The sequence below is a fragment of the Ostrinia furnacalis genome, unplaced genomic scaffold (genome assembly GCF_004193835.3).
Source record: "Ostrinia furnacalis isolate ACB-3 unplaced genomic scaffold, ASM419383v2 OfSCF0710, whole genome shotgun sequence".
Taxonomy (NCBI): domain Eukaryota; kingdom Metazoa; phylum Arthropoda; class Insecta; order Lepidoptera; family Crambidae; genus Ostrinia; species Ostrinia furnacalis.
Genome location: NW_021130949.1, coordinates 3272764 through 3287202, shown reverse-complemented (window position 1 = coordinate 3287202; position 14439 = coordinate 3272764). Strand labels below are relative to the sequence as shown.

The 14439-nt window shown below is 36.4% G+C and overlaps 2 protein-coding genes across 2 annotated transcripts; one reads left to right on the top strand and one right to left on the bottom strand.

Moving 5' to 3' along the window:
- Positions 1–4639: 4639 nt before the first annotated feature.
- LOC114349878 (vegetative cell wall protein gp1) lies at positions 4640–5880 on the bottom strand. Its single transcript, XM_028300470.1, has 2 exons — positions 5639–5880; positions 4640–5170 (listed from the first exon to the last, which is right to left on the bottom strand). Exons 1-2 carry the CDS (start codon positions 5682–5684, stop codon positions 4731–4733), a joined length of 486 nt encoding a protein of 161 aa, XP_028156271.1. The 5' UTR covers positions 5685–5880; the 3' UTR covers positions 4640–4730.
- A 3069-nt stretch (positions 5881–8949) lies between these two features.
- Positions 8950–13887, top strand: LOC114349842 (poly(U)-specific endoribonuclease homolog). Its single transcript, XM_028300419.1, has 6 exons — positions 8950–9422; positions 9704–9815; positions 10856–10940; positions 12056–12208; positions 12546–12634; positions 13157–13887. The coding sequence occupies exons 1-6, from the start codon at positions 9049–9051 to the stop codon at positions 13391–13393; spliced, it is 1050 nt and encodes a 349-aa protein (XP_028156220.1). The 5' UTR covers positions 8950–9048; the 3' UTR covers positions 13394–13887.
- The last annotated feature ends 552 nt before the right edge of the window (positions 13888–14439 follow it).

The following is a 14439-nucleotide window of genomic DNA, read 5'->3' as shown; positions in this document are numbered from 1 at the left end:
AATCGTTTCTATTTCTGACTAATTGGCTGTCATTGTCTAATTAATTTTAATTTCACTGCTTATTTCAGTTTTTGGCTTGAACTACTATTTTAAACCTTAATAAATATTCGATTTATAATTCAACTAAAGCACTATTGCCTCGATAATTGAAAACTACATTTACTGTTTGTTACGAGAACCCCAACAGCAGTAAGAGCTAAAGAAAGTTAGAGCTTTTGAGGAACGATAGGAAATCCTGAACTATCTATCTGCATTTGTGTCTATTTAACGATTGTACAAACTCTCCTTAAATTAAACCACATAAAACGAAACTATAAACTGTCATCTAGTACCTAATGATTAAGTCCTAATAAACGTTAAATAAGATATTCTCAATTTAAAGTGCAAAACATTTCAAGTTATTGCGTAAGACCGCTATACTTTTTACCATTGCGACACCGGGCACTTCACGACACTTTTTATTATGCCTAACATTCATTCATACTCAAAGAAACTTTCATTTTCACCATTTACAACCATAATAAGTTATGGTAATAGTATCATTTATCAACCGTAAGATATTATTATGTACTGAGAATNACCGTGAGATATTATTATGTACTGAGAATGTTTTTTTATATTTAATATGATTTTATTGTGCAAATATTTTAATAGTTATTCTCAAGCATTGTCAAAGTTAGGTAAAGCTTGCCTCATCTTGAATTTCACTTGGATAATCGGTGATTCTATTCCATGAAATGCATTTTCACATACGAAATGTATTGCTTTCGCCCGCCCAAGAATGCATGTATGGAGTGGCAAAATGATCTCTGCGATTGTGTGTAGATGAGTCGCTGCTATGGCGGAGTGATCCATTGTTTGTACGTAATGCACGCGAATGTGAAGTTGTGTGAACTGCTCTGCATTGTTGCTTGGATGAATACAACTAATTTGTGGAAACAGTGCTTGTCAAACCGTAGATTCAGCTTTGGAAGAGCTCTAAAACCATACACTTGCCTTTTGATTGTCAAAAATATAACCTTCATTTAGAAATTGAGTTACTTATGGAAAGGCATTTTTCTATTGCTTCGAGTTACTTGTGGAAAGGCATTTTTCTTTTTATATTGCTTCTAGGTAAGCGTATATTTCTGTTTAGTATGTTAATCAATAAAGTATATCGATTAATGTTGCAGTTGTAGAAGGAAACTAGAATAGCTTACCTATTGCATTCTATTCTTCCCTTGCGGTCATATCAGTAATGTCCACAACAGTTTTAGTTAGTACCTACTATTGTAGAGACTTATGTACGAAAGATTGAGAACCGCTACAGTTCTCGTCGAGCCACCAACGAGAGTTCGTTCGGGTGGCGCTAATTGTTACGAAAGTGATGTTTTGGCAGCGCCACCTGAGAAAGCTGATCTAAATACAAATATTACGTACTCTGCTGGCCGGTGAGAATCTGCTAATAAGCGACTCTCTTGAAATAATACTTTTGTTCTTGTAAATCACTAGGTACATTGATTTAAATAACTACCTTCGTAGTAATAGGCTTTGATTAATTACTGATGAACATTAATTGGCTTGCATTTTTCGCTTTTAACAACCTAATAAATACTGGCAAAAAGTATACCGCATGTTAAGGGCTCTTACACACTTGTATTTCAAATGTCCATGTAAATGTTCTTTAATTGATTGACGAATAATTCTAAATAGTGGATACTTAGGCTAATATTTTAATCTGCTTGTAATGCCTGAAGTGTTTAGAAAACTGTGAAAGTAATGCAAATGATTTGCTAGGAAAACGAACAGTAGAGGACCAATACTAATCATTTATCTTCATACAATCTGCATACCAAATAAGGGGATACCTTTGATGTTTACTTTCGTCTATGATCTCAGATAGTCATGCATTTTCATTCTTCTAGCATGAATCTCACATTTTTTAAATATTTCTCTCTGTATTACATCGAGCGCAGTAATATGATGGCAGGCCATGTTTTCGATTATAACTACCATGTTACTGCTTAACGATAATAACAGTCATATCAACATATTTATCTCGATAATGGTCGAAATTGCTATGCTATAAAGAAAGGCTGAACCAACAGTCCCGCCTACATTGCATCACCGATGCGGTATAAATACCGAAGTCCGCTAATAAATCTAGCTATGCCGGCGCCTCCTCTGTATTTAACTGCATTTCTGAGCGCTTTCTTTTTCAATAACGACGGCGAAACTTTTATTAGATTCCTAATATGTCTAATATTTGGGCCTGGTGGATGAGTCATTAGCCTTATGCTTGTTAGCGAGGAACGTCTGTTACGCAATGTGTCGCCACTTCGCCAGCCATAACAATAAAGTCCTGCGCACGTAACTGGCATGATTCAGACCGAAAGTGAAAGTAGCACATTTCGAGCGAAGCCCTATCTGTGGTACCTACTTATGCTTGTAATAACTAACGCTGTAATAGGTACCTATACTTCATACTTTGGTTATAAGTATGTATTCCTACAAGATTGTTTTTGAAGATTGTGAGATCAGAGATGTCTTTCATTTAATGAAATTAAAGTTGAACATATTTATTGTCTCTTTAGAATAAAAAAGCAACTGGATTTTTAACTCCTTTGAATTAATTTTCACGTAAGATTTTACCTTTCAGAACGCGTGCGTAAGTTAAAGGACGACGTTTTATTACGCAAAGATTAAATACTACCGGAGTAAACTTTATGCATGTATGAGCTTAGTACAAAAATCTGCCTGCAAATTAACAAGACAATTACATCGATCAACAATAGGTCATCACATAAACTCTTGTTAACTCCTATTTTCTACTCGCCATATCAAAAACCTGACACCATACAATTTATTTTTAGTAATTCTGCAACTAACAGTTAACAATACGTATATAAATTGCAGACAAACGAATTGATTGCAATTATTCAGTTAATTAGCCTTGTCATGCTAGCTCGAATCAATAATGTTGAAGCTTAAAAGTTATGACAAGTTGACATGTAAATATGACTGTAATTTATGCTAATATTAATATGTAAAGTTAACAACACTGTCAATTTCTGGAATTATAATAATTAAGTTACCTAATGCAATAAATATTTCTACATAAGACGCCTTAAATCAGAACTGAGCAATAATTGTATTACTACCTTTGGCTACACTATAACGATGTCGAGTTCAAAGGAGTCTGCTCTGAACTGACAAATCGTCACGGAACGCCTATTGGAAAATATGTAGCAATGTAAATGTATTTTAGTAAACTAAGGATGTATTTTAGTAAAATTATGGTATATTTTGTTCTCAAACATATGGTATATTTGTTAGGTACTATTATATAAAAAGGATCTGTGGGTTTGGTTAGATCATAACTTGATGATCATGATCAGTATTTAATTCCAGAAAAGTTACAATTTTACATCATTTAAAGTATTTTATTTTCTATTTTTGTACTTAGTTCATGATGATAGCATAAACAGTACATAAATGGAATATTGCAGAGTGAAAAGAGTGAAAACTATTAATAATTTTCATTTTCCAGAATAAATTAATCTCGAGCTCGCACACAACTTCGCTCATTGTCAAAAATCTAACCTGATAATCCAATTTCATGAGTCATATTGTTAATTCATTCAAATAATCCGCATTATGCTAATTGGTAATATGTAAAGTTAACAACACTGTCAGTTTCTGGAATTATGATAATTACGTTACCTAATGCAATAAATATTTCTACATAAGTAAGACGCCTTAAATCAGAACTGAGCAATAATTGTGTTACTACCTTTGGCTACACTATAACGATGTCGAGTTCAAAGGAGTCTGCTCTGAACTGACAAATCGTCACTGAACGCCTATTGGAAAACATGTAGCAATACAATTGTATTTTAGTAAACTTATGGATGTATTTTAGTAAAATTATGGTAGGTATATTTTGCTCTCAAACATATGGTATATTTGTTAGGTATTATGTCTGTGGGTTTAGTTAGATCTTGACTTGATGATCATTATCAGTATTTGTTCCCAGAAAAGTTTTAATTTTACATCATTTCATTTTTTTATATTTTTGTACTTATTTGATAGCATAAAGTTTACGCCATGTGTATGCCATAAACAGTACATATTAAATGGAATATTACAGACTGAAAATAGATGAAAAACTATTAAGTGTAATTTAAATTTTCATTTTCCAGAATAAATCAATCTCGAGCTCGCACATAACTTTGCTCATTGTCAATAATCTAACCTGATAATCCAATTTCATGAGTCATATTGTTAATTCATTCAAATAATCCGCATGCAGCCCTACAAGAAACGCGACCACATCCGCAGCGGTGCGCCCGCGCCGATCCAATGTGCTCGGCTTGTACGTACTACACTTTCACTGGCTGGAAATAGGCTTCGCTGCAATTGTTTACGTCTTAATGCGCCTTTTAAGCCGTTTCTAGATGTATCCGGCTGATGTGGCGGTCGTTGACTCCTTTTCTAATACAACTTATGTCAACTCATTATTCTGATTATCTTTACGTAATTAGCCGTGTAAGGGTAAGCTATTAAACACAACATGAATGTTGACACTTTAGTTAAAGCAGGGATTTGGAGAAATGAAAAACAAACTTCATTGATTTATCACAACTTTACTTTTAGCAAAATATTGTCAAGGAAAAGAGCTTTCTAATTTCATAACACCACTTTAGTCCTGTCGGTCAGTAATCACCATAGTCAGGGATACCTTAAATAAATCAGCCTTGTTTCACAGCTTGGCTGTAGCTGTATGGCCTGATGGGGCTGCCCTTGCCCTGACTGTCGTAGAAGTTGACCAGCTGCTTCACGCTGCCAGGTCCAGGGGTCGAGACGGGGTTGGAAACGGGGGCAGGGTTGACTGGCACGGGTTTGATTTGGTTGGGGGTCTGAGGGACCACTTTTGGTGATGACGGCGCAGCGGGCTTGGGTACCGCTGGTGTGGGTGATACTGGCTTCGGAGTTGGAACGACTGCTGGCTTAGCCGTCACTGGGAGGTTGACTGGCGCAACAGGCGCCTTGGCTGGTGGAGAAGCAGGTGGCGAAGGTGCCCTGGCAGGCAAAGTTTGAGGTTGGCTCCCGGGTCTGGTACCACCACCGCCTTCCATGTTGATGAAGGCCAAATTCGCATTTTTGTCGATAGGTGGATATGTTTTTCGACCTGTAATAAAGAGTATTAATTTTACGCAAGATAGAAAATAATAACTTTAAAGTAGTTGAGATAATAATATTTATACAACAATATTACTTCTGTATGTCCTAAGTATCCATTAAATTTTCACGTGGTGGAAATCATGGCTAATGACATCGTTCAAACAAATTTTGTGACGGTCATTACCGGTCATCATTCTATCAACATAATAGGCATTCCACTGCCATTACTCCTCTGACATAAGTGCAGTTAGATGTGCGGTTTAGTAGATGTTAAGTAACAGTTAAATACTACGATTTCCCCGCTTCAAATAAAAAAACAGAGTTGCCATAAATATCTCGCGTAAACACATGCTTCTAAACGGTTATAATTTTTACGACCGATTGCGATTCTGTAGCATCGTCAACCGGCAAGAATTGTAAACAAGTTTTCTTATTGCAAGTAATAATAACAAAATAATTGCTTTTAAATACTCACAATGCACGTAGCAGAATGCGAAGAGTAATATCACAAGGGTCTTCATATTAACAGGAAAATATTGCGCTACACAAGCTTCCTCTACACGAGTAGTTTCAAGTTTAAGAAGGATTTTTGGTTGAGGTAAGAAACTCGGTATCGCGAGAGTATAGCCGGGGTCAAGCGAAGCACTGGCAAGCGGGCGGCCGCCAACTCGACCTCCGATAGCCGACTGCTGACCTCATCGATAACAAACTTCGCTAGAATTCATATTAGCAGATTTATTTTTTCTAGATATCTTTCATTTCTTGTTTTGTTATGTACCTACAGGTCGAACTTCTTGAGGAAAAAGAATAACTATTTACAGATTTTAGCTTTGAACACGCACATTCGGTGAAACAAAGTAGCCAAAAAATATGTATAAACCAGATATTGTTGAAATACATTATTTCTATTTTAAGAGACTATTGCCATGCCCAGAGCAACATCATTAACAACAACATAACTTAAGGTAAATAAGTACTAAAAATTAAATCCTTGATAACTTCATGCAAATATTTTAATCACAACAGTGTTTTTCCTCAGAGCAAGCTCGTTGTTGTGTTTAGTCACAGTGTGTGTAGGAACATGTGGGTTTGATCTAAAACTGCAGCATCCGCATGCAAAACGAAGATAATGTAGACCATTCGTCTCGTATGTCGTACTCGCGCGCTCGATTATCTTCAATAATCACGTTTGCTTTAATGTGGTATTGCAAATACTCGGTAGTTTCATCAAAGTATTCAGTCTCCTATAAATAACAAGGAATGCATTAGCATTAGTATCTGTTTTTGTTTAGCAAGCAACTCATAATTAGAGGAGATAATTATGAAATTTTTAAAATTTGTATATTTTAGTTCAAAAGACATCAACGAACGCAAAATGATTTAAATATTTTGTATTGAAAGAAATGGCGTATTTAGTTCAGAAGTAAGTAGTATTCGTAATTGCAAAATAGGAATCAAGTCATAATAACCTTTAGTATTAAATACCTATGTTATGTTAGGTAATACTATGTATAGTATTACCGTGACGTTGTTGACGAGTAGAGAGTTTAATATGACATGAGTACCTGTTTAATACACAATTTATTAGGTAAATAGCTAAACAATAACAATTGTTACAATTAGGTAGTAGTTAACCACAAAACATAAGCAGAACTTTGAGAGCAGAAGTTATAGTGCTAATGGAGATTCAAACAAAGCTCAGTAAGAAAATTTAATTACAGCATATAATATTCCTAAAAGTAGGTACAGTAAATATATTAATATATGTTGAATAAGAAATGGAACTGGAATCTGAATTGTTTGTAAGATTAGCAAAAAATCACTTATTTCCAATAACGCAATCGCATCTCCCATAACTATTGAGTGTTCTTTGAACGGATCTGATGTTTAATACATGAAGTAAAACACGATTTTCCCGCAGTGCGCACGCGACTGTTGCATTGCAGGGGCTCGCTCGCCTGCGACCGCTCGTGGTAATGTCTCTTTTCAGTGACTTTCTTTTATTCATCCCGAAGATTGTACTTATCTTAGGTATACTTACAATATCTTCCTATTTGACCATACTACTATTATAATGCTGCTGCACCCGGCTGCGGGTGTCTATGGGCGGCGGTAATCACTTACCAACAGGTGATTCGTATGCCTCATGTCCCATAAAATAATTCAGAAGGATTCAAATTAACATAAATAATTTATAACTTACCACAGTATGTATACCTTCCTATTTGAACATCCTGCTATTCAATATTAAACTTTTTGTCACATTTGTGTAAACACGAATGCGTGTGATCAAATTATTAGTTCGTTAATTACAAAACAAATATTATCGGACAATATGTGAATATTTTATAAGAATCATCATAATATTGCTGTATTATGCAAATAATGCACAATGAAATTTTATTGCTGTACAGACAACTGAGACAACATTTTGTGACATTACTCTCGAGGCAATTTATGTGTTTTAAAAGGTGCGATTTTGCGACAAAAATATAGTCAAAGTCAAAATTTCTTTATTTGTTTAGACTAATAAATAGTTCAATCACAAATCGTCATTTTGCTCTTAAGGAGCCTCTACATGTCTCATAATCTTTTTACCCTACCAGCGCTTCGAGACCAACATTTGGCAAGTGCTGAGAAGAAGCGCCGCAACAAACTCAGTCACCACTGTCTGCCGGTTAATATAAATAAATAGAAATAGTAGTAGTAGGTACATTCGATTCAGGAGCAGTTCACTGAATTTACCATGCATTCTATAGATCCTGATGTGCTGTGCACTGCTGACAACTTACACATTGTAGAGCAAGTAAATAATTTAGTAAAATTATAACAAAGAATGCATGTCCGTACACATTCGTGCATATCTAATCGCTTTAATGAAAATTTATTGGCCGCCTGGAAACCAATAACCTGGATATTTGAGTTTTACAAATATTTTTCCGATTTTTCGAAAATAAAATTAATTATTCCGATTTATTGATGATAAAACACTAATTGCAAAACCAACTTGTTAGGTAAACACAAAAGGTAATTTAAGTATAATGCGTTTACGTAGGTAGTACTACGTTTGCTGTTTTTAATAAGAAAATATGTCATGTTAAACTTTATTCAATTAAAAACTCAATAAAAAACAAGTTTTCCACATGATTAGAATTTTTTAATCTTCAAACTCGACTGACGAGAAATATCTCCATTGTCCATTGACCTCTCCCTAACTTCATCATAGGTGCTTTTTAATTGAGTGCCTGTCCAAGTTAAACGTGTAAATTAAAATTGGAAGATTAATGGCCGCTATACATAACAAAAAATTTACACTACGAACATCACGATCGAATTGTTTTCATGAAATTACTCGTTACTTATAAACTACTAGCTGACCCGGCGAACTTCGTACCGCCTTAGCGTAGAGATTTTCTTAATATTTTTTTCCGTAAGAACCATCCTTGGACTTCCACAAACATTAAAAAAAAAGAATTATCGAAATCGGTTCAGCCGTTCACACGTGATGCCGTGACAACGCGAAACGGGTTTCATTTTTATATATATAGACGAGCATTTTATACAGGCAAAACACAACTCCATTATCGCCTCGCTACTTGACTAGGCCCGGATACGCAGATGTTGTCAAAGGCCACTGAAGGTCGTTTTTGTTTACTTCCAAGGTGTGTCGTGTAATATTACCTATTCGGGGCAATCACCGCGCGGCGCAAAAACTGGAAGACCGCGCGGGTTCAATCCGAGCATGCCATACCTATAGTTGTGTATCTACACACGAGTAGATGGACATGACGTCATCCAGAGGTCGTGCAGTATCGCTGTCGACACGGCCCGGAGATCACTACTGCGCCGCAATCGCGATACAGTAAACGTCTAGCGTCTCCCAACATGAGGGTCCTTACAGTTCTTATGCTGTGCCTCGCAGCTTCCCGGGGTGACGATATAGCGCATGCAGCAGGACAAATTTTCAACAGCATCCTTCCCAACCTGATCAGCAACTCGGTGACTGGACAACAGGGAAACACTGCCACCAACACCCTCTCACAAATCGGCACCGTCGTCGGCGGAGTGGTAGACTATGCCAAGAAGAAGAGCTACGAGGACCTGCTTCGCCAAATCCAGGACAGCACCACCGACGAAGACCTGCTCCGCGTCGGGGAAGAGATGATCAACGCGGATATCAACAACGCTTTCAACTACATTCAGGTCAATTTGCAAGGCAAAACCAGTTCCATGTCGAAGAACGACGAAGCGCAATCTAAGTAAGTCTGTCACTTGGAATTTTCATTAACTCTAATCCACCCGTTTGACTAACGTTAACGATCCATTCCCCATTAATGCTCCCTAGAATCTAGATAGATGGCGAGTTTCACTGCTCTCATAGCAGTAAATAAACATTTATCTACTGGGTACCTATACAGGCCTGATTTTAGACAGGCTTTATTTATATTACTTGTGAAGTTAAATGATGATGCATACGCTTACGTCATGCGCAAGTAACAAAGTTAATTAAAACCTTGAATTAAACTTGCTTGTTTTTCAGCCTCCTCAATGTGCCTGAGAACGTATGGAATGGACCCACAATCAGACCCTTCGTGGCCTTATTCGATAACTACCACAAAAACATAATCAGGCCCGAATTCGTAACTCCTAACGTAAGTTTCATATTTTCCTTCTCGCCTATTACCTCCATAGAGTATGTTGTTTAGTTTGGTACTTTGGGAAACATAGTAGACGTATATTCGAAACTAGGTATGCCCTCGACTTCGTAAGCGTGAAAATTGTTTAAATATTATTTCCTGTTTTTGCAACAAACATTTTCCTCTACTGCTCCGCCCCTATTGACTGTAAGGTGATGTTATACAGGGTGGAAACGATAAGTGATCTCACTCGATTATTTCTAAACTACACAAGATATCGAAAAACTGGTTACTGATCCTGAAAGTGCTTCACGAGCTCTTTCTAACGGTATCAGTAATAGATTACAGAACTATCTGGATCTATCCGATAATTCAATGTCTTCAGCCTCCATACTAAATGTATGCCAGCCACACAATATTAAGTGTTAATTTTTTTACTAAATAATAAACACTTAAAATTAACTCATAAATTGCATTCTTATTTAAAATTATTCATGGAAAACATTGGTTCTACGCTTTACTTGCTATAATATTATCAAGACATGAGTGCCATGACTGTGGCAGTACCTACTAAGTAAATGTATGGAAGCTGGAAACATTGAATTTTCGGTTAGATCAAGTTTATTTTGTAACTTATTATTGGTACTATTGGATAGAGCTCGTGAATCACTTTCAGGATCAGTAATCAGTTTTTGGATATCTTGTATAGTTTTTAATATTAAGAGGTTTTACTAAATGTATGGAAGCTGGAAATATTGAATTTTCGGATAGATCCAGTTTATTTTGTAACATATTATTGGTACCGTTGGATAGATCTTGTGAAGCACTTTCAGGATCAGTAACCAGTTTTTCGAGTGAGATCACTTATCGTTTCCACCCTGTATAGCCTTAATGAACTATCCAAAACAAAAAGTTTTTTCAAATTGGACCAGTAGTTCCTGAGATCAGTGCAAGTGCAAACAAACAAACTCTTCAGCTTTATAGTGTTAGTAGGTAATGTTTCTGCACACCACCTGGCCGCATTTGGCCACTAACGTGCGGTGATGTCATTGCAGGAGGAGACCGAACAAACAACTTATATCAACACGATCCTTGCCACGGGCCCTATCAGGAGCCTTGTGTCGTTCCTCGTGAACAAAGGTATGCCATACAAACGCTTTTATCAAAATTCTTCTCACGGCTGAGCTGAGTCACAATCGAATTAACTAAACATATTTTATCTTGACTACGACATTACGTGTTCCATTATTCACATATCTAAGCAGGCAGGTATGAAAATATTTTCTGATCGTTTATTACAAGTAATAAGTGTAGATTGGCATAGTTCTAATGCTTTGAGCAGAGCAATGCAACTGTTATGTCAGTCTCAATAGTCAGACTTTTTTTTAACATCTACACTCGACATCAAATAAATCGCACGTCCCGCGACAAGCATTTTCAAACGTATGCTTCCCCACTTCCCACCAATATTGGCACCATTTGAAAGCCTAGTTCTAACCTTAATTTCATTAAAGGAAAGGAAACCCAAAAATGTGTCTTTAGAAGGATCCAGAGTCACTTCTTCAAAAAATAGGTAGTTACGCTAGAGCCAACTTTTATGGCTATAAAACTGTTAAGTTAGGATTAATCGCTATCCATCTGTTAAAGAGGACACGTGAGATCATTATTTGGTTTTATAACCATAAAAAATGGTCTAATTGATCCCATAGGTGGGCCCAAACTGAGGTATTTTTTCAAGTCACATTTATGGTATATGTTAATCATTTATTAAGAAATTAAATGCGTTTTTCGTTAAGGATATTTATTGGGCTTTCAAATAACACCAATATTGTTGGGGCACCATGATTGTGTCAGAAGAAAATCGTTAAAGTTCGCGTCGCGGAAGGTGCGGTTTATTTGATGTTGAGTATATTAGCTAGGTACTTGTTTTTGGATATTCTAAGAGCGAAATAAATTAATATTAGAAAAATTAAACTTATTGGCTAACTACATTACCAACATACCTCCGATCGTCTCGTAGTTCTCTACAATCAATTAAAATGAAGCTGCAGGGAAATATAATATCTAAAAAATATTAAAATAAAAGTTATGTAAAAAATCAAACTGCTTTCGAGTTTGGACCAGTATTTATGTTTTCAATCACAATTGAAGTCCTGTAAATCCCATAATGAGAGGAACTTTCAACTTTGTGCAAAAGAACGTAGCTTTTAGGCTGAACGTAAATCTACGCATCTTTCACTTAATAAACTTGGCAGGTCTGACCCAACTGAACGAGTACAACGAGCAGGTGGACCTGCTAAGGAAGATCTGGTTCACAAAGTACGCGCGCCACTGGTCCGGCCTTTGCAAGTGCAGCTGCGCCTTCGAAAACGTCTTCATGGCTGAACTCAAGTCCGACGAGGTGCTTGGTAAGTCGAAGAAATAAGGTATCTACTTAGTTACTTCATACATTTCAGCCGACGTCCACTGCTAGACAAAGGCTTCTTCCAAGGATTTCCACGACCGTTACTTACTTACAAATTAAATAATGAGAAATATTACTGCCCCAGAGTTCCTATGAATATTGGCACCTTTGCCTTTAAGATTCTAAGACGTTCCACAGCTTTGGTTACCATTGTAATCATTTGAGAAAAGATAAGTTTGAGTGAAGTGAAGCCTATCTTACTGGTTCATTAAAAGTTTCATTTGTATTTTAGATAGGTAGGTAATATTTTTTAAACTGACGTCTTAAATATTTGTGTCTAGGTCTCCACAGCTGGCTGTTCTTCGCCAAGCGCGAGCTGGACCACAAGGCCAACTACCTGGGATACATCGACAAACTAGACCTTCCTGGAGTAAGATCTATTTCATTTCATAACTAACCTATTGGAGTTTCAGGAGTCACAAAAATTTCTATTCTATTCCCGAGCCGAGATAATATGTACTGAAAATTCGTTCCTAACAAACAGCAACAACTCTACTGCAAAGTTTTCGTATAAAAAGATTAATAACTAAGTAAATATCTCTAAAACATGATTAGTATCTAAAAAATATAGATAGGACGCGAACTCACGACTTTTCATTTCGATTTCCGTCGATACCTTACCTATCTGAAAAATCATTCTATAACTTACGAGCAAAAGTATGGAATCACCCCTTTGTGTTCCGAGCGGTCTTAAGAACTGAATGACTATGTATTGTATGTATCTATGGTATCAATTTAAAGTTTATAATATCACCTTTAAAATGGTGCCATTTTTATTGATCTTCTATTAGTCATTTAGTTCTTATGATCGCTCGGAATAAATAGGGTGATTCCATATTTTTGCTCGCGAGTGTACATCAAATTTTCTCATTACCAACTTGTCCCATTACAGAAAGGCATGATCCTCAAGCAGCATTCAGTCCTCAGCAACACCAAAGACGCGCCCGAGGTGACCATGTTCGTCGGGACTTCCCCCGAGCTAGAGACCGCGCTATATACGCTCTGCTTCATGGCGCGCCCCGACCGGCCCTGCAAGCTGCGATTCAACAACATCCCCTTCACTATCCAAACCAAAACCATTAGGGCTGACAACTTACCGGTTATCGATACCGCGTACCCCACTTATTAAATCGATTAAGTCTTAATCGTTACAATATTCACCATCTTTTTTACATTTTAATCAGTCAGTTGTGTATAGTTACTTACAATAAGTTTGCAGAGTTTATACAGACAATAAGAAGCTAACGGATGTGTAAGTAACTATTATTGCCAGACTAATCAAGATTGCGCGCTCAGTGTAACTGACGACGTGTTATCAAAATTTAAAAGAGCGTAGCTAGTTAAGAAATCTGATAACATAGTTAAATTAGCAAGAAATGGATTAATAAGTTTGGAAGTCAGAAATTTCATTATCGTCTCACAATGTAAGTTAGGTTTAAACAAATGTCAATAACTTGTCAGGATCGTAAATAATATCAGACTGTCCAGTGTCCTCCCATTTACTAACATATTTAATTGCCATGTATTTAAATGATATATTTATTTACCATAAAATTGCTCTCTGCTTTACTTTCTAAGTTGCGAGTACAAATTATAATATGCAATAATAAATTATCAAATTAACTTGTTTGTTTAACTCAAATTAAGGAATATAGTGATAACAACAAAACGGATTTATCACAAGCTACTATTTCAGGTCGCGGCCCCGAAGATAACAATATTATTGCACATCACAAATTAAACAGGATTTATTGCCAAACAACGATAAAAACAACTGNAGTCTCAACACATGAGCCAAATTTCAAGTGTTAATGCACAGTAGTTTTTGAGTGATGAGGATTCAAAAGTGGCTCAAAGTGATTCATCTAAATATACCCACGGTGCAGTCCCCTCGCTGGAACTAGGCTTAACATGCTCCCGCATGTCTAGAATGATTGCTCAATGTTGATTTAGTCGATTTTCTCCTAATGGGAACATGTAAGACAAAAATAAAATTTCCAATATTACAGACCTTCTAGAGCAGATGCCGCGAAAACTATACAATTTATAGAAAAACTTGTCTATCTCATCTGTAGCAAATTGAATATGCTTTTTTTGGTTCAAAGTAGTCATGTCACTAGGATGCATAGCTTCCGAGGATTAAGCGAAAAACCGAAAAGTGGCACCCTTAAACCC

What these genes read in the sequence shown, in the direction of transcription:
- LOC114349842 (XM_028300419.1), top strand. Translation starts at nt 9,049, where the DNA reads ATGAGGGTCCTTACAGTTCTTATGCTGTGCCTCGCAGCTTCCCGGGGT. An exon ending in GTCGTTCCTCGTGAACAAAG is followed by an intron (nt 10,941 to 12,055) that starts GTATGCCATACA and finishes TAAACTTGGCAG; the next exon opens with GTCTGACCCAACTGAACGAG. An exon ending in CAAGTCCGACGAGGTGCTTG is followed by an intron (nt 12,209 to 12,545) that starts GTAAGTCGAAGA and finishes ATTTGTGTCTAG; the next exon opens with GTCTCCACAGCTGGCTGTTC.
- LOC114349878 (XM_028300470.1), bottom strand. Translation starts at nt 5,684, where the DNA reads ATGAAGACCCTTGTGATATTACTCTTCGCATTCTGCTACGTGCATT. An exon ending in CGCATTCTGCTACGTGCATT is followed by an intron (nt 5,171 to 5,638) that starts GTGAGTATTTAA and finishes TCTTTATTACAG; the next exon opens with GTCGAAAAACATATCCACCT.